This window comes from Bombyx mori, chromosome 25 (assembly GCF_030269925.1).
Source record: "Bombyx mori chromosome 25, ASM3026992v2".
NCBI lineage: Eukaryota > Metazoa > Arthropoda > Insecta > Lepidoptera > Bombycidae > Bombyx > Bombyx mori.
This window is the reverse complement of record NC_085131.1, coordinates 5,557,885-5,578,982: the sequence shown is the minus strand read 5'-3', so window position 1 is coordinate 5,578,982 and position 21,098 is coordinate 5,557,885. Positions and strand designations below refer to the sequence as shown.

At 36.2% G+C, this 21,098-nt stretch overlaps 2 protein-coding genes and 1 long non-coding RNA gene across 6 annotated transcripts; 1 reads left to right on the top strand and 2 right to left on the bottom strand.

The window, feature by feature from the left end:
- Nucleotides 1–136: 136 nt before the first annotated feature.
- Nucleotides 137–12,269, bottom strand: LOC105841386 (uncharacterized). The gene is made up of 2 exons (XR_009976668.1): nt 12,044–12,269; nt 137–684 (listed from the first exon to the last, which is right to left on the bottom strand). It is a non-coding gene; the product is annotated as an uncharacterized LOC105841386 (long non-coding RNA).
- On the top strand, nt 5,331–20,693 carry LOC101739817 (integumentary mucin C.1). 4 transcript variants are annotated; one of them, XM_012688944.4, is made up of 7 exons: nt 5,331–5,526; nt 13,581–13,749; nt 15,892–16,184; nt 16,494–16,676; nt 17,922–18,110; nt 19,212–19,390; nt 20,526–20,693. In XM_012688944.4, exons 1-7 carry the CDS (start codon nt 5,454–5,456, stop codon nt 20,583–20,585), a joined length of 1,146 nt encoding a protein of 381 aa, XP_012544398.1. In that variant the 5' UTR covers nt 5,331–5,453; the 3' UTR covers nt 20,586–20,693. The 4 variants fall into 4 exon arrangements, with proteins under 4 accessions (XP_012544398.1, XP_021202580.1, XP_062532072.1 ...); XM_021346905.3 differs by having other exon boundaries at nt 5,342–5,526; nt 16,401–16,676; XM_062676088.1 differs by lacking the exon at nt 5,331–5,526 and adding an exon at nt 6,639–6,965 and having other exon boundaries at nt 16,401–16,676.
- LOC101739677 (NADH dehydrogenase [ubiquinone] 1 alpha subcomplex subunit 8) lies at nt 10,348–11,132 on the bottom strand. Its single transcript, XM_038020399.2, has one exon. It carries the CDS (start codon nt 10,989–10,991, stop codon nt 10,452–10,454), a length of 540 nt encoding a protein of 179 aa, XP_037876327.1. The 5' UTR covers nt 10,992–11,132; the 3' UTR covers nt 10,348–10,451.
- Nucleotides 20,694–21,098: the final 405 nt, after the last annotated feature.

The window sequence follows — 21,098 nt, the reverse complement described above, 5'->3', positions numbered from 1 at the left end:
GCCAATCAGGCGCATAACGCATTTCGTGTGACATGCTAGTACGATTTTGGTCCCCATAATTTTCATACCCCGGGCCTATATATGTAAATCGATTCTAAAGGAGTAAACTCCAACAAAAGGAAACAAAAAGAAATCATTATTATTATTATTTTTTTATTTACTTAAGAAACGCTAACATTATTAACTTTAAGACGACTTGTTGACAAGAATGTGAGGAACGAGGAGGGAAGTGTGAATTATTTGTTTTGTTAATTTAGTGTTTTCTTAGGCTTTAACAACTATTAACGGTGACTTATTAACAAGAAAATATGGTATGGGACATGGCTTAATTTAATAGAGACTTTTTGGTGGGAATGCAAAGAGCGAAGTTGTGTGAATAGTTTGAATTTTTTATATTGGTGTTTCTTCAAGTTTAAGCGTATAATAAGAGTAGTTAGTATTCTTAATGTTTAGCATCTGCAAAGATGAGACTAATTCGCTGGACGTGGCTTCTCGGGCTCTTCCAAAAAGTCCACCGAATTCTTAGTAAGTAATCCCCATTTTACAGACACTTTTTTCATTCCATTCCATCTTGTTTCATTTATTTTTATCCCAATTGATTACAATCTCAAATAAATCCAATTTACTTCATTCCGATCCATATATTTTTTCATAAAGCACGTGTGTGAATGCCTGAATGTGTACCTAAGTATTAAAGAATTAAAAATATAAAAATTATTTAATATTTTTATAGAGTTGAAAACAGCTACAATGGCGGCAATAAGTTAATTGCATTGCTTAAAAAAATAGACGTGTTTTCTTTAGCGAGTCTTAACTTGCTTGCTTAATTTGCTTCTTGCCTGTGATTTTTCCCCGCCAACGTATTCACTGGTAGTCTAAGGGGCTATTCCAGTTCCTCCCGGAAGGGTAGGTGAGCTCACGGGCTCATCCTGAGAGAACTTGTTATCACTCTCTTGCTAGGGCTACTAGCAAGAGCAGTGCTTCGCAGAATCTACCGCCGGATCGGAATTGCGACCCACTGAGAAGATCCGGCGAGAAACTCAATGGTGAATCCGGGGGATCCGACTAGACATGTTTCGGGTGACAGCGGCTTTGTGTTTCTCCGTCGCTTGGATCGGATATGTAATTAGCGGCGGCCAAGATAAGACGGTTATCGTGTCACGCCGCTTTTTCAAAGTAGCCTTCTGATGATTCCTTTAGGTCTATATCGACCCCTAGGGGTCTATGACAACCTGCAAGGAGTCTACGTCAGCGAAAAAAAATTTGGGGGTCCACGATAGTGGATCTCAACACATACACTGCTAGTACCTATTTACTTACATCATACTATCTTAGACTACTATCAAGACATCATTAGCCGACGAGATTTAAGATTAACCCTTTTAAAATTGACGCCAAATGTTGATAATTTATTATTAAAGCATCACGTTCATCCTTCTCACTAAAAATATTGATTTATTGCTTATGTTATTTTATTTATAGTTTATTTTATGTTACGTATATTTTATATAACAGATACAAAATTTTATTTTGAGTAGTTTTAATTTAAATTCAATTAATAAATGTATAAATTAACATGTGATTTTACTTTAAGTTTTTAACACTAAACTTTAATACAGTTAGAAATTTACAGGAAATCAATATCAGGTAAGTAGGGGGTCTACCCAACACGGAAAAACATGGCAAGGGGTTTACGACACAAAAAAGTTTGGGGAACTCTGGTTTAGACACTTACGTATAGGTTCTATGCTTAAAAACTTGAGCAATATGTTTGTCACGTCACCGTCCTGTTTACAGACGTAGGATCCTGTAAAGACATGCTACACTTAACTATACCGACTGGCTTAATTTCTGATGTGATCCTTAAAATGATTTAAATGGCCGCATGTCTAAATATGCTTTATTTTTATTTATTGCCCTAGCAGGCAGACGAGCGTACGGCACACCAGATGGTGAGTGGTTACCGTCGCCCATGAACTTCAGCAATGCCAGGGACAAAGCCAAAACGTTGTCTACCGTTAAGCATCTACTCTCCACAAGCCTCGTTTGAAGAAAGATATGTCATAGTGCTTGGGAAATACCGTGGAGGGGAGCTCATTCCAAAGCCGGATGATACGTGGCCAAAAAGATACCTATCTGGAAACGCACTGTGGATGAACGCAATGGCTTCAGGTAGTATGAATGAACGGTATGTTGCCAAATTTATCTGTAATTTCTTTGATGTAATGACAAGAACAGTTGAGCCGGTTCCACTGTAACTAGTTATATTTTGAGATGATGACGATCGGGGATTTTCGGGTTGTTTTCGTTTCAGAAAAAAAACCGCACGATACTTTTACTATTTAAGTAAAAGTAGTTTTAATTATGCCTAATGCCATCTGTTGACTTTACTAATTCCATTATGTGAATCAAATCAACCGTAAATAATCTTACATTAATTACGTAATGTAATTACGATAAAATATACATAAATGTGTTGCTGAAACGTGGAATATAGGCACACGAGGTAGACATCCTCACGCCATTGCCTATCTCACCGTAAAACGCTGCAAGGTATTAAATATATATCTCCCTGGTGAATATATTATAATATACATATAATCATATGTATGAAATTACATAAATCAGGGAACGTCTGCAACTTAATTTTTCCTTACCTAATCGTTGGTAGCGTCAGGGGCTATTCCAATTTCGCGCCAAGTGAATTCACGGGCTTCACCTGAGCGAATTGCTAAAGGCAGCGACATTCTGTGATTATGTCAGAAATGTGCGATCGCTAACCAGCACCGATTTACTGATACTAGCAAGAGTATGTACGTATGCTCGCAAACCTGGATGCCATGATCCTGATATACATATTACACTTGTCGTGAAACAATCATGAGCTCCAATTCGAAGGGTGGCACCGCCGTTGTCAATGCAAGCTACGGCCCTATTTCTCACGATGGGTGGTAGCATTTACATTGTGAATAGGTAACCACTCGCCGACCGAAAGGGCTGGTGGTCGTGGCGCCGACGACCGCCAGTCCGGCTTCCCGAGGGGGAGGGTGATGGGAGAGATGTGCTCCGCACTAAACGCTTCACTTTCCCCCCTTTGCCTTTTCATGAGTTCTGTCTCATGCGAGGTTTGGATGCTGGTTGTTGAGCGACAGGAGGTTTTAGTCGGTTCGACTCCGACATGCCCCGCCCCCCATCCCTAGTGGAGGGCGGAAATCCGGTGATTTCCTCCTGACAAAAAAAAAATGTAACCACTCAATACCATATATACCATAATATTGACATAGAGTGGTTACTACTGTATTGATATAATTATGTGTTTCTAATTCATTTCCTTTGTATATTTAATTAATTGAATTAGTATATTGTTCATTTTCTATTTGTATTGTTGAACTGTTTGTGTGCTGACTATTGTATTATAATTATTTTACGGATTTTTTCTGAAATAAATGTTTTAAAAAAAAAAAAACCTAGTGAACTCGCCTGGACACCCACAATAATAAAACATCATTATTGATGTTCACGAGTGGCTACGTATGTGGCGCACAAGCGCAAGTGAATTTTTATATAAATAATTCACTGAAATGAAAACATAATGTAAAGCACACAGCGCGGCATTAGTTCGACGTTCAAAGCAGTTTCAGCCTTATATAATAAATTATTTGTATTTATTATCTATGGCGTCATGACCAGCACGCAGCCCGGAAAAATAGCTGTATGTCCTAGCAAAGAAACTCAGTTCCCATAACAGTTGCGCAACCGAGCAAAGCATTTGAACAATAATGGCAGAATATTCTGCAAAATTATTTACAAACATCCATTAGATCTATGTGGAAGGCTCTAAAATCACTAATAGATAGCAGTACAAAGACAGCGATAGAACTAATAGATAGCGGTAACGCAAAAATTACAATGATTATAAGTTACTTAATTAAGGTTCTTTCATAGTAAAACCATACATTGTGAAGATTCACGTTTAAAAGTTTAGTTTTGTATTAAATTTGTTTTGGGTTAGATATGAGTTATTATTTTTAATAATGGAATAGGTATATACGAGACATAAATGAGCTCGTTGGATACAAAATATCTTTACAAAGTTACTGACTTGTACCAGAAATCGAACCTCTATCCCATGGTAGAGTAGTCAGAGTCGTTAATTACATACGCACAGAAGTAAAGTAAATTTAGGAGAAATTAATAAATAATAATAAATAAATATTTCGTACCCTGAATAAATAAATAAATATAAATATTTAATAACAATCACGCCACGTTAACTGGTCCTGTGATAAGTTCGTAAAGAACTTGTGTTACAGGTACCAGATAACGGAAATAAATATAAGATTTTTATTATACACATACATCTATTTTATATACACCCATAACCCTAGAAAGACATTTATATTTATCATACAAATATCTTCCCTTGGCGGGTCTCGAACCCGCGACCCCCTTGTGTAGTGACCATGTCACTTACCACTACACCAGACGGCCGTTAACATCAGATAATAGTTTTAGCGGTAAAGAACGGCTTGGCCGTGGCCCTATTATTAATTATGACCACTCTCCATCAGGTGGGCCGTCAGTTTAGCCGTCTGCTTACAGCGCCATTAATCAAGTTTACCTACGCATTTCATACCGAAATGTAAGTGCTCTGTCTTCGTCGCATGTTCTAAGTTATTCATTAAATGAATCTTTGCATGTTTTGACCTTTATGCGTCCCTATACAATTTATCTGATAGTGACGAAACCTGGTACAGTTGATGTTGGCACTCTAGGTAAGGTTTCTTTTATAGTAATATCAAAGTCCGATAAGTAGAAGTTTTAAGTAATCGATGTTTTTCATAAAATTTGTAACAGTCACAGTGCAGCGTAACTGAGTTACTCTACTATTAAATGCAAATATAAATTAAAAAAGGAACCTAGGTAAGTAAAAATTACCCCCATTCCCTTCCTCTTCCAGGCAAGTAATTATGTATTGCGGTTTGAATTATAATTCTAATCTCTCATGCTCTCTCCAGTCTATCTGAACGGTGCTTCGGAAACCAATTACGTATATGGTATAGCCGTGCGTGAACTTCCCAACTCATTATCCTTAGTCAATTTCAAATAAGTATATATTTAATATTTAAGTGAGGCATAAGGTGCGTATATGCTAAATGCCGATACTCCAAAAACTCACACAAAAAAGGTCTCTTAAAAAGATCTAGCACAAAGTACGCATGGGCACTGAAGCAAATAAAATGATGTAGGTAAGCAGCGAAAGTAGGTATAGGTGTCCCCCAAATGATAATCTGTATCAACTCTGGTCGGTACTTATGCAACACGACGGGCGCCGGCCATTCGCCAGCATCAGTGGCCACCGCACTGCCATCAGCGACGCTCAGACCTCCTCATTAAATTTCAAGTACCATTTACTTCGAAAAGTATTTTCAAATATTTTGGATGTGTTAGTCATGATTAACGAAATGCACAGACCCTCAGTAGCATTGTTAATTTTAGTGATTTTAGCCGGATTATCAAGTAACGGTAAGCAGTTTTTCATTCATTATATTGTGTTGCGACTACTTTTTACTTATTGATTGTATCATATCATCTGAACTTGTTGCTAATATACTATCGCGATATTAATTATCTAAAGCTACAAACATTACCAATATGTCAATATCTATATGTCTAACGAATTTATTAAATATAATATTTTGTTCTTTTACACAGCTATAAATTTGAGACCTTAAAATTATTCTTTGAAAAATTAAAATTAATGATAAATTTATTATTTGAAAATTTTAATATTTTAAAATAATTATTTATATAATAAAACTTTTCGAAAATTAGACCAGTGGATCTTACACGTCCCTTCGATATGTAGTGATCTAGATGGGCGTCCCAAACCTCCCCAAACTTCCGCTTACTCTTCATTAATTAATCACGGTAATCTTATCATCAGCCTTTTTCTCTTCCTTTCCCCTAATCCCCATTTATGGAGTGTTTCTAGTAAGGTGTGTTATGAAATAATACGAAATGTTACTTGGATACCATGTATCACCGTCTTTCCAATTTATGCGCGAAATGATAATATGTTTCGGTTTGATATGGTCGTGTATGAGCTACTTTAGGGGCAGAGTTCTGCCTACTGAAGGTAAAATAAAGCCTCTAAATTAACAAGTTTTTTTCAGCTTGACCCAAACCTCTCTCTAACTAAGTGAATCTCTCAACATAATTTTCAAAAACTCAAGACGTTGGATTAACTTAAATTTTGAATTGAAATTCGTATAAAGTACAGGTTATTTGTTCTTTATAGACTATTCAACAACGATGGAACATACATTTCATAACTCGAATCACGACCTTTTTCGCTTTCTATAATATTATTAAAATCACTTTTTGAATCGGTCAAAACATATTACGTCGTCACATGCTCATAAAAGGTGTATTGTTGTACTTCACTTATGTTTGTTCCATTTGCACAATGAAAGAAAAAGCAAATATGAAAATCCGTTTCCGTCCACTTGTCGGCTTTTTCATACGTCCTGTAGATGAAGCAACGCAAATTGCAAATAAACAATACTTGCTCAAACGGCCTCCGCTACGCGTAATATGTGCGTGACTATACATAGCTATGTATATACCTACAAGTTAGTGTCAAGCGTACTTCTCGCTCACATGTGATCACATGTGATGCTAAGTGGTCACGGTTCTTTTTCCTTCCTTTGCTGATAGCCTTGAGAGGCTATATAAGCGTTACCCTAACGTCTACGTGAGCTCTCGGGACTCAAACCGGAGGTGTTGCTAACACTGACCCTAGCGAGAACAGTGCTTCGAAGAATCTATCACCGGATCGGAAACGCGACCCACTGAGAAGATCCGGCGAGAAATTGAGTGGGCTGTGTCTGTGGGTTAATTTACTGTGGTCACCGTAACTCATGGATATCAGCAGTGCACATTCAAAATTTGAAATATAAACGGTAAATGAATTGTTGTACAAATATTCAGATTAGAGTATGACTTACTTTGTTAATAATAATTATGGATTTGTAAAATCATACGCATTCTGGTACCTATTATGAATTCGCACACAATCACAGATTCTTTTGAATAGACGTCTCATATCGATTAATTATTTTACCAAATGGAAGGCCGATAATGATGATGATGATGATGACATAAACAAAAAATAAATACGCCCACGCGATGCGGGAAAGCTATTTATTATTAAAATTGGGAAATAAATAATGAGTTCACCATTATTACGTAATTTATTGAACATCAAAATATGTACTTAGTATTGTGTGCTTCGGGGTCACTAGTGACTTTTGAACTCTCATTGCACGTTCCATCGCTACAGAGAGTAAGTACTCTCAGGAAATAAGCGAAGTAACGCCATAGTCTTCATTCTACCATCCGAAAACTGAGTAAAGTTCATTTACATCGCGTGTTTTTCTAGAGATCGTTTGTATTTTGAACCTTAAAATTATGGAATTAATGAATTCCTATCTTATCTACAAGCAGCGTCAGCCACTTTACCACAACGTCTGATAGCTATTTTGGCAGTCACAATCGTTATTTTACGTATATGCAATAGGTATTGCTATAAGAATGAAGTCATATTTAAAACAACGTATTTATTACTTCACTCGAGATATTTGTAGCATAGTTACACAATCTAATCTCTGCTAAATTTGACAAAAACTCGTTTGATTTTGCTGTGCCAACCTAATGTTGCATCTGTCAAAATATATTTGACATCTGAGGCAAATTTAAATTAACGAAACAATCAATCCCCGAATACTTTCGTCTCGAATTAAGTCGAACGAAAATAAAACCAAACAAGATTTCCTTTCTACCCAATTTATTACCGCTGACGCATAAGAGTCTGTGTAATAGTTTACCATATGCAACCGACCGGTACTTATATAATAAGAATTTAATGTGCTCAATTAAAATAAGTTACCGTTTTATAAAAATAAGTTAACAAATCTTGCCAAGTCTCAGAACAACATTTCGGGTTCTGTTAAAGTTGTAAATTTTTTTTGACGCCACAGAAGACTCGATGTCGTCATACTGTTGTAAAGCTTTGAATTATTAAGCCTTTCCAATTTAGCTTTTATAAGGCAAAACATCCAGGATTGAGCTGATTATCAAAAGCTATGGTTATAAAGGTCCAGTTTTAACGCCAATTGTCTTGGCGTCTGACGTCCGCATGCATAGAAAATCATAGAAAACGGGAACCATTTATAGCTGTGTTTACGTGAGAAATTATATTAGTAAACATGGTAGTGCAGTTTATGAGTTACGTCAAACCGTAGTTTGACGCGCATTCATTTACATTGAAATTGGCAAATGTGAACTGTGCAATACAACGTCAGTTCTTACAAAATTTATCTTAATTTCATATCTAGGAGATGTACACTTTTGAAATAGTAATCTAATGTTCAGGTTCAATTTCGCAAAAGTTTTACGTTGAATAATTAAAAAATAATAGGTATTATAATTCTTACTACTTTAGAATCATGAATAATTGTTATTATTTTGAGTTATTCTGTTAATCTATATTTCTGACTGTTTGAGCAACAAAACTTTATACCACAAGGTTGTGACAAAAATATTTAAGTAATTATTTTATAAAATTCTATTCCTTTATATTATGCACTTATAAACTTTGAAAAAAACAAGGAGGTATCGGTGGATTTTTGTTAAAATAAATGTACCTAAGATTATATGTACTTTCATCATCTACAGCAGTCCACTGCATATATATAAATATACCTATTAATATTCTTGTCCGAATATTGTCTTACTTTATTCTTTTGCATTACCCTGAATAGTATAGGACTATGCGCATCTACATTTAAGTAGGTAATTGTACTTAGTTTGGAAGTAATAAAAATATAAAGCGGGGTACCCAGAAGACATTTTGATTTAGATATTATATTATTATGTTGTTCTACGGACTTTCGCTGTTGTAGAATTAATTCTGTTATTGTAAAATTTGTTGTACAAATTGCGCGAGCGGTGGATTTTGAGTGTAAATATACAAAATTATAAAATACAAAGTCATTGTAATACGCCACCTGTACACATTATCTAATCCAATGAATAACCTGAGTTTGAATAAATGCTATTTCGCAAGCATTTAAGTAGGTATCTAATTGCAATCTAGGTTGCATTCAAGGTTCCGAATTATTTCGGCTTTTAGAAGTACAATCATGATTTCTAAACATAAAAAAATTTACAATGAAAAGTTATTAAAGAACAAATAATATTTTATTTATTATTAATTGCTTAGAAAAGATCGAGGGTTCCTTTTTTTTTTGGTTGAAGTTAAACTTCTTTTCATCCAAGAAGTAATTCAGTTGCAACATTGTGTGCTTGTAATATGACATCACGAGCGCATTGTAAGCGCATTGTAATCACACGTTTATGAATAAATTAATACCGATTTATTGTGTACTAGTCTTAAATTTTGTATAACATTTATTTGCCGCGAGGCAATCATATATTCCGGTTCGAAAGGTAGGAAACCTCATGTCAAGGTGGATAGCGGCATTCACATGTGGTGTGTTTATCACTTAAAACTAAATGGGCCGTAAAATCGTTCCCGCATCTAAGTAATAAACGAAACCTAATTATTGAAAATAAGCTTTTTTCTACTATACTAGGTGATGTGTTGATGAGCTTCACAGCCTAGTCGAAATCACAGAGTTTATCACCTCATGTTATTGTTCCACTCACGAGTTGTTTGTACTTAAAACGTTCATACTACAAACATATACGGCTGTCTGGTGTAGTGGTAAGTGACATGGTCACTACACAAGGGGGTCGCGGGTTCGAATCCCGCCAAGGGAAGATATTTGTATGATAAATATAAATGTCTTTTCCAGGGCTATGGATGTATATTAAATATATGTATGTGTATAATTAAAATCTTACTTTTATTTCCGTTATCTGGTACCTGTAACACAAGTTCTTTACGAACTTATTACGGGACCAGTTAACGTGGCGTGATTGTTAGTAAATATATAATATATATATAATATATTCGTTTGAAACAAATTTGAACACTACTATCATCTCACACCAATCGTAGAACTTACGAACGGCTTAAGATTACAAAGAAGTCACTATTAACTACAATGAAGCTTTTGTCATATTAAATATTTGATTTTGTTAAAATAAAGCCTTTCACATAAATCATTAATTTGATTCATAACATTCAAGGCGAAATAAATTATATTATGCAACAGTCTATTTAGTAGAGGTGGATAACCTACTTAGTGGAGAATTTTCAACGACCTTCATCAGTAGCAGCTGTCTCAGCTAGGTAACTAAAGAAATAACTTGTAAAACTTAGGTCAGTTACTGCTATATTTGCTATCAAAAAATACAATTAAAGTACAAGAAATAAACCAATAAAAAACGCTTTCTATTTTTCTTTTATTTTCACCGACTACCTACTCTGTCATAAAATAAAAACGGCTACCTAGGCGCGGTGGATAACGTGGCTTTGAGTCGGGCAGCGAAGGAGTAGGATCCGGCACGATTGGCTGACAAGGACAAGGTGGAGGTCTCGGTGGTGCGCAAGAGCTTTTGTGCACTCGTCCACGACAAAAATGACCTACATGAGGTCTTTCTAGACCCAACTTATCCTTCATACAACAATCGAGTACTGCTTGAGTTTTACGACAATGCCGAAAACCGTAATCGCCAGAGCTTTTGTCGATACAGTTCGCATATTGTTTAAATTCGTGCAAACAAGCTTTCTTCATGTTCTTAAACAGTTGCAATGTACATGCCGTTACGCGCTTCCCTAGTTCAAGGCAGGAACGAGGATCGTTGGTTTCTTGTCGACACAGCATGAACTCGTTATTGATACTTTCACAATGCTTACCGAGGTATGGCGCAGCCGACATTAAAGTTGATGTCGACAAGTTGACCTCCGGTACAGTCAGTGTGGAGAATTGAGGCAGATCTACCTCTGCAGTTAAAACCATTATTGAATATACAACAAAACGTTACAAGATGTAGTTGTAGTAGTTGATTTTAGTAGTCGTATGATGTAGTTACGAGATATATAAAGAGGTGATGAACGACAAAACTCTTAATGCCAAACGCGTGTCGTGTAAGCTACATTGTCAAAGAGACATTTTTTGTTACATCCTCTTTGATAATTTAAGCACTGTACTTATTAGTAGATATAAACAAGTAGTATTTTAATCCTGATAAAAGCAATGATCGAAGATTCTGTTACTAGATAATATGTTCGTTATTAACTACCATAGATAGTAAACCACTGTTTTAATTATATATTTATTTATTATAAAAAAAAAGAACACAATATTCCTAACCTAAAAGTACATGTTATTATCCGCAACATGCTTCGTCAGATTAATGCTGTGATGCTAATGCTAATGATAGATGCTGTTTTAATTGTAATAGACACAAATTAAGAATAGGGTGAAAATTCATAGGTAAACCAGATTTTTTTGTTGGATAAATAGTCAAAGTAATAAATAGGATAATAGATGAGAAAACTTATAGCGAATTTATCATATTTTTATTAAAATAGATAGCCTGTAACTATTTTATAATCATAACATTTCTGACCTAAACGTTTTTAAAAGTGTTTACAAAGAACTCTATTCTGTTGAAGATTTCAGATCGCATGCCAGATAAGAGAAAGTACGGGAGCAGTTACATTCGTCAATAATAAAACTGAACAAATAGAAATAATAAAATCAAACCACTCGAAAGGCTATATTATTATATTACGTCATATTTTGTTCGTTAGGAATCTTAAATGTGTTACCATTGTCGATGTAACGTTGTTTCTCAGAGATTGTTTAAATATTTTTCAAATTTAATTTTATAAGTTCTATTTGTGAATATTTTTGATGCGTAGGTACCGGCATACGGCACTCCCTCAAAAATACCGTTAATATTTAGCCTCTGAAGTTCTACAATATGGATCTTATTGGCAGACTAAGAAATTGCATATTTGATTAATTTAGTGTTATTGAAAATGGCTATTAATTAAAGTTTTTACCTTATCCACAAAAATACTGGCCATCAGAGGTAAGACAAGCGCGTCAGCTATCTTGGTCGGCGGGCCGAGTTAGGTCTACCTAACCGCAGTATCCACGTTATCTGGATCCTGGATCTTATTAGAATTAGGCCAATGATCAGTAAATACAGTGTTATATACTTAGTTAATTTATTTAGTTTAATGTTTTCAAAATATACGTTAAACTGTTAACTAAAAATTTTTTAGATACGTCATGACAAGTCGAAACACGCCGTGAGTATCGTTCTTTTATCATTCGACTAGAGATGTCTACTTTTACACGACTGTTGCTTTTGCAGTTCCGCGACTCGGCACGTGCCAACCATTGTTAAAGATTACTAATTTACCACAATTTTTTTATAATATAACAAAACAAAAAATTACGAGAACTGAGGTCGGCAGTGATGGTAGAGTCGGCTTATTAAAAAGATTTAAATCTAAAAATCTATAATAAATAAGTACGAAGTAACGAAAATTTTAAAATAAAGTAAACAACTTTTAAAGCCCCTGTGACCTAATAGATGAAACGCGAATCGATTGATACGACAATATGTTTATAATCAAATTGATACATAGCATTTTTGCTCAATATGTATAATCATATCTTATCCAATTCCTGAATGACTTCCACGATGAAGGAGTAAAATAATGACTTCGACTACGTCTAACAGTGGGTACTATTTTTCCTCGTGCTGTCTCTGAGCTGTGCAGTGTGTTAGAATTTATTGGATACCTAGCTGTTGCTAATTAAATATTCTATAGTAATTGTAGTAACAATTAAAAATATTTTACTGTTCCTTTTGTATATCTGTGCCCACGGCCTCGTGATTGCGATATCGTTCTCGTAAAATTTTGAAACAAATTTAACCAATCCCTGTGGTAATTATTGATTTGTCATTATTGACGTCTTAAATTTTAATTTGATTGTTAATGCTTGCCATACACTTATTATAAATATAATTGATTAATATCATTACATTATTCAATACAATTCCATAACCTCTAGTATCATAAACCATATAGTTTATTCTGTTCAAATCGATTTATAACCACTAGATGATGACCGAGCTTTGCTCGGGTTTTTTTTTATAACGTCATCTTGTTGTGTCTTTAAAGCGGTTAGTTGCCCTCAATTAAGAAAAATACTATTATTATTCGCCAATAGATGTCGGGAAGAGTCGATTATTGAAAACACGAATAAAACAACATTTTCTGAAAATAAATCGTAGCTAGATAGATTTATCGCCCCCGAAATCCCCTGTATACTAAATTTTATGAAAATCGTTGGAGCCGTTTCCGAGATTCAGATTATACCTATATATATTAATATAGAAGAATTTGAAGGCAAAACTATGTACTTTGCATTAGAAATACAGGACTATGTTAAAAATGCACGTGGGATAAAAATACATTCCTCCACAAGCAATTATACAAATGCACAATTTTTCAGATTTCATTTTTATTACTACTTGTTCTTGTTGTTTACTGTGTGTGCTATAACGGATGACAAACTTTACAGCACAGGGACAATCTGTGGTGTGCCCTGCAGTGCGTACCAGCAGTGGATGGCTGGATCTATTCCCGCTACCCTGTAGAAAGCACTCAGAATGTCGCGTGATGAGCAAGCAACATGTTTGCTGCAACGGTTTTTGTACTAAGGGTATAAAAGCCACAGCAGCAATACAAAGGTCAGTCAATTAAAAAAAAAAATTCTTTCGCTTTTGTGTTAATTTAAATTAACCTTTTCGATTATCTACATATTTCAATATTTCCTGGAAACTAATAATGTAATTATTTTAAACAAGTAAGTAATAAAGAACATAAGTTGAAACGGCATTTTAGGACAAGGACGGCAGCTAAACGCGTGTTTGTGGGAACAAATCAATTACTTATAAGTACTGGGGACAAAAGCATTTTTAGTTTATATAATAATAATATGTACTTGGTGCTGTTACTACTTTATTTCTTTATTATCTGAAGAAACAGCAAATGAAAGTATAGCAATCGTATCCATTACACAAATATTTCGTAAATGTCAATGTATTTATAATGTGAAAGCCGATTTTAATAGGCAATTTTTCGTTGCCCATATAATTTAAATAATGTACTTTGTTAAATGTTGGTCCGCATTAAAAACAATATCGATTTTTTTTGCAAGCGCGAACTTTTATTTGTGCTTAGATTAGGATAATTTGTAGACTACATGTTGTAAGTAGGTAAGCTAAGGTATGTTTAAGAATGTTGGTAGGCCAATAGGAGATATTCATACTATTAGACCCACATTTTAATTATTTTCATTATGATTCACTCAAGCCAAACGTATTATATCTGAATTCTACTGCTTAACTAGAACGTAACATCAAAAGAGGAGTTTAAATTGTTTTAGAGCTTGTTAGGAATACTGCAATATGTCACTAGACGGCGCGTTTCTACTGGACTATATGTGACTATACTATAAATGAAAATCTTCTACATAATAATAATACACTAATAAAATTTGTAGTCAATCATTAACTGTCTAACGGTTCTTCTTCGAATCTATGATATAAATGTTAAATTTATTACAAGGTCTTTCTAAAATTCATACATAGAATGCATTAGAATAGTAATCTTACAAGTACCTACAATTTTAATCTGGCCTGTAATGTTTGAGAAACACTGTCCTTGGGTAAATCAGAAACATGTAATAATTACATTAAAAACCATGATAATGCTATCGGTCACGGACCTAGTTAAAACCTTGACCAGACTTCAGTATTAAAGGGCTCGAATCTGTGATTTGCTCGACTGTTTAATATTCTTTATCTTTCATTAACGTTTCTAGATGCTTCTAACGCTTCTTTCATTGAAGCTGTTACAAAAGTAGACATGAAAGCGATGCAAATATGATTGCAGATGTAGCGTACCCGTGATTGTAGAGTAGAAATGCTCAGGTACATTTATATTTAGTACACGACCATGATTAAACAGTGATGCACCTTTATTACTCAAGGAATGCTTTTAATAGTATAGGATCCCGATATAAAACGACCTTCACCGAGATTTTTATTTCATGAAACGTATTTTATATTCAATTTAATATGTCAATAAATATATGGGTATAGGCATATGGCATATAGGCATAGGCATAGGCATACCTATGGGTTGCCTAACAAATTTCAGTCCAGGATACGATTAATTAATAAATTTTTTTTTTTTTGATAATCTATCTTTGCATTGTTTAACAAACATTCGGAAATGAGTCGTAGAAGTTCGCGAAAACAATTTTCGTAACATAAAATTACTGTTCTCGGAAACTGTTATTCTAATCCTTGTAAGCAATCTGAAAGTTGCTTTCGAAGTTTTACAACTATGTATAATCAAAATAATTAGTTACTTGCTAACTTTCGAATTAATAATTGCTGTTCCTGTCCTACAATTTCAATTAGGTAGGTTGGTACGTAGTTTACATAATATAGAGTAGTGAAACTATGTTGGAGCTTCACTAAGTTTGTAGATCAAATGTTTTTATATCGACGCTTGAAAGGCAAACATGACTAAGCAACAATAACTGCTTTGTACATAAATGATAGGCAATAACCATATTCGATGCGCAAAAAAAATATAGGTATTTCTAGGTCTATTAAAATCATTTCAATCCTACAGCTACTAGCTAGGTTCTACTACAGCTAGATTCGATAAAATAAATTTTGTTTTCATGTATTTCAACTTTAAATTAGTCTACTGTAAAGATCACGCATTGTCGCTTAGTCACGTTTGCCTTTCAAGCGTCGATATGTAGATCTAGTTGCACCCCCGCCTTTTTATCATAGTTCGAATATTGGTTTTAGCACAACCCCCGTTCAGGTCCTGAGTAGTGTAGTCGAGCCTAGTAGTACAAGCACAAGCACGAGCACAAGCACAACAACTAGTACAAGCACTTCTACCACAACTACCACGACAACGACTACAACGACTCCGAGTACCACCAGCTCGACAACAACGACAACGACGACACCACCGCCTCCGCCTCCGCCGCCGACCACCACCACCACAACGGAAGCGTCGCTACCTTTCCTACAGCTGTTACCTATACAGATACCTGAAGCTACCACGGCGCTAGCAAAGGCCCCAGCTAAAACAGGTAAGATTGCTCTTTTGTATCCATCTATGAATTTTCGGCACAACACTATGTGATCGGTACTTAATTCTAAAGTCTGTTAAAAAATCAATAATTGTAAAATGTAATAGCTAAAGGTTCGCTTAATTGGTAATTAGAAAATTAGCTTCTTCTCAGTTTGTGATTTGACTGTAGAAGTATCTACATCTTTAGCGTCAGAATTTATTATTTAAATTGTAGGCAACAGCGTAACAAGTGATTTTGACGTAAATTATTCTCATACACGCAACATTGGTTCGGTTTACGAGTATAACGTGGATTACTCGAGCGCAGGAAAAACACAAAAGCTGGTGTGTCCGAAGAGGGGAACAGCGCCTGTCATTCTGTTCCCGATTCCGTGCGACAACAATGCCCAATGCCGAGCCAGCAGCGGGCCAGACCAAGTTTGTTGCGATAAACGTTGCGTCAAAGGTGTGCCCGCCCCACGGCCGACGTCGGCGCCGCAGACTCACCAGCGTAAGTAACGCTGCGATCCTGCGATCTAATAACTTTAGAAATATCAATAACTAGCGACCCGCCCTCACTTCGCTTCGGAAACATTAAATTTCACTATTGATAGGCGAAGCCCGCCATGTTGCTCGCGGTACGACAATAACTGCGGATGACGCCGCGGGGCGAAGCTAGTCTAAAAAATTTAGCCTGAGTTACTCCTTATATCATCAGCTACCTATCAGTGAAAGTTTCGTCAAAATCGGTCCAGGCGTTCCAGAGATTGGCCGGAACAAACGGTTTTTTTTTATTGTCTAGTTGGGTGGACGAGCTTACAACCCACCTGATGTTAAGTGGTTGCTGGAGCCCATAGACATCTACAACGTAAATGCGCCACCCACCTTGAGATATAAGCTCTAAGGTCTCAGTATAGTTAGAGCGGCTGCCCCACCCGTCAAACCGAAACGCATTACTGCTTCACGGCAGAAATAGGCAGGGTGGTGGTACCCACCCACGCGGACTCATTACGCAAATTATAATTTTGCGGGTTTCATTTTTATTACACGATGTTATTCCTTCACCGTGGAAATCAATCGTGAACATTTGTTGAGTACGTATTTCATTAGAAAAATTGGTACCCGCCTGAGATTCGAACACCGGTGCATCGCTCAACACGAATGCACCGGACGTCTTATCCTTTAGGCCACGACGACTTCGACGACGAGTTTTTTAACTCGTTCGCGTACTCAAATTAGTATGGAGTTGGAACGATTGCCGCTATCGGCAACTGTTGCCGACTGTTTTTACGCGATCGAGAAGTTAAAAAAGTCGCAGTAACTAAGCACAGGACCAGGGCCGGAATTAGGGGAGGGCAACCGGGGTGAAAGCCCCGGGGCCTCGACAAACGGAAGGCCCGCACAATAGAGACATTGGAAAAAAAGCTTTCAAATTCCGACAAGTAAACAGTAGTAAACATGTTTTCCTTCCTCCAAAATTTAATTTCAGATAATTCTTGTCTCCGAATATATTTATGTTTGTTAAATATTAAGAGAATCCACTTGGTTTTACAATAAATTATTTATTGGAAAACTCGACTGAAAAAAATTGTTCATTTTATTTGGAAAATAATTTGGGGCCAGGGAGGAGGCTTCCACTCCTGTTGCCCCGTGGCCTCCAGACCTCTAAATAAGGCCCTGCACAGGACAATATAAATCGATATGTATACTGAATCATCATCATAACTTTCTTGTTTATCCTCCGATTTCTTCTCAGCATTACTTGGAGTGGTACCTCGAGAATGTCCTGCGGCACCACTGGGTGAACTCTTGTTCGAAGTGCAATCGTGCAAGACTGATTCAGATTGCTGGCCTCGTATATGCTGTCCCGACGGCACCCGCTCCTACTGTCGGACGGCACGAGCTCGCCTTGACCTGGTGCCCATCGCTAACCAGATAGATGGCCGTTAGTACTAAAAATTCAGTTTTAGGGAATGCCTGCGAATTCTGATCTCATCTGGTGCTAAGTAATTACCGGAGCACGGAGACGTAACGTTTGTATTACGAATATCATTTAAAGTAAGGGTGAGCAACCTTTTTAATCAATGGGCCAATTTAAAGTTTTTTTTTTTGGCGGGCCGCACATAGATTAACTCTTATTAATAATTTACGAAACATTATTTATTTATTAAAAACAAACAAGAAAAGAACAGAAAAACGAATCGATAAGAGAAAGTCGATAAAATTAATTCAATTTTAGAAACGCTTGGCGGGCGCCGCTCATCCTTGATTTAAAGTATTAATTTGCACTCCTTTGAACTACACGCAGTTAGAAATATATTACACGAAGTAGAGTCCAACATAACGCCTCAAGTTACCACCGAACCAGACGAAGGGGTAACTTACAGCCGTCGTCACCCTAGACACGTCATTTTATTTAACTGACGGACACAACCCATTAGAGTTTCTCATCGAATTTCTCAGTGGGCCGCGATTCCGACCCGAAGATAGAGGCCGTTTTCCAATTACAGCACAAGAGCGCATTATGCGGCATAATGCTAAACTAAGCTTCAGCATAATTCGGCAGTAATGGTTTACTTAATGGTAGTTTTCCAATTACAGAGCATAATGCGACTCAGTGATGTTTTAGAATGTTATGCTCTGTAATTAACCATAATTACAGAGCATAATGCGACTCAGTGACGCACAATGCCGAATTATGCTGAAGCTTAGTTGAGCATTATGCCGCATAATGCGCTCTTGTGCTGTAATTGGAAAACGGCCAGATTTACTAAAGTCATGCTCTTGCTAGATATTAACAATTCTCTCAGGTTGAGCCTCGCCGACTCCCTCACTAACCAAAGTGAAGCTGGAATAGCCCCTCAAGGATACTGCAGTTAGGTAGGAAAAATTCATGTTGCAATCGGACTGCTGAAATGCATCATGACAAACAAAAAGCTGATAAAGCCCGTAACCTTAGTCAGACAGTACGCTTATTCGACAAATTAGTTATAAAAGAAATGTATTTAAGCTCCCTATTATATATGAATAATTCTTAATTTTATAGCGGTACGAATGTTGGAGCAGTATTTACAATGTACACCGCCACCTCAATACGACGTGTTCCCTCAACGCTGTAGCTCCAGCGTGGATTGCTTCCCGAACTTGTGTTGCGCGGAGGGTGGCAAAAAACATTGCAGGCCGCCACAAAGAAGTCTTCTTGCATTGCTGGCCGGAGTTACGCAGGTTAGTTAAGCTTCAGTGTTCGTGAATTATATAAATTTACAATTTACTTTTCAATTCAATTTATATTTACATTTTCGTTTCTTCGTGAAGTTAATTGAAACGAAAAAAGAAGTATTTCGTTAAAGTACAATCCGCATTGACATTCCAAACCTACGTCAGTAGTTATTTGATTTGTTCTTTAATACTGTCGATCGGTAGAGGAACTCTCACGTATCTTCAAACCAAAAGGTGGGCTAACAATATGCTCAATTCTTGAATGCTGTCCGAAAATATCCATTAAGTTTAGTTAAGATATTTTCTTGGGCGACGGTAACCGCTTACCACTAGATGTTGTTTCCTCCTTTATTTTTTTCGGGCAATAAGTCTTATTAGAAAAAGTTTCTTAACAAAAAATAGAACTTATAAATAAAATGTTAACGTAAACTTTGTTAAGCTAATTAAGTCAAAAATAGACCTGTTGGTCTACTTTTGCGAAGACTTAATTTATTCACGTCTTGGCACTTATACCAAAATAAGTCCACACTGATTGATGGCAGAATGGATGGATTGTGAGTCAGCATTGGTTGGCACAATTATCCTGTCACATCTGGTGCTGTTGAAATTTCTACCACGAGCGGAGTGTACGGCCTTCACTACTACGGGCAGTTCTAATTGTACCTACTATAAATAATCTAAAAAATCGCGTGAAAGTATCGAGTTTCTTACTCGACGACTAAACAATCGGTGTTTTTCGATTCCAAATATGTGTAAATTATACAGTAGACACGTGACATGTGATGGGTCCAAAATAGAATCACTCATCTCATCTCTTGGTATTCACTGGAGAATGGGCAGCGGCGTTCTCATAGTATCCTATCAGTGTAGTGCGCCAGCGGTATTTACTGTGGGCAGGTCGTATTGTAAGCCCAAACGGATATACTGTGAGCCGGCAGTGGCTGTCTGGGCTCCAGTAATAACTTAACCATATTATGAGCACTAATCTCGCTCACCTATCATTTTTAAAGAACTCCTTTATGTCACGATTTTATTGTTTTAACAGCCCTATTAACATTATCCTGAACATTTGGTGTTACTTTACATAATCATGCAAGGTGGAGTAGGGAATCTGACAATAACTCACTTTTATTTGTTACAGAGAGTTGGTTCAACAATAGTAAACTTCCGACAATCTCAAGCGAATGCGAATACTGTGTAAATACTTGTTAGATACCATAGTTATATTTCTGTAATTGTATAGTTTTGAAGTTTTTTTTTTTACTTTTGTACAGATTTTTTAATACTTGTAATATATTCTAAATTTCTATATTGGCTGTTTTATTGAACCACCTAACAGTATTATTTATCACACCACTTCTCACCATGGAGAATCTCATAGGGACTTACTGGTGTTAGAGAGAGACCTTACTGGTGATAGGACCTCTTGTGAGTCTGCAAAGGTACCACCACCCTGTCTATTTCTGCCATGAAGCAATGTGTTTTGGTCTCAAGGGTGGGGCAGCCGTTTTAACTATACTGAGACCTTAGAACTCATTTCTCAAAGTGGGTGGTGGCATTTATGTTTTAGACATCTATGAGCTCCAGTAACCACTTAACACCACGTAGGCCGTGAGCTCGTCTACACAACTATGCAATAAAAAAAGGATTTATAAGCTAGTTTGCTCAGTTATTGGTGATTTGTATGTTAGTTAAGCTTCATATCATAATGTTC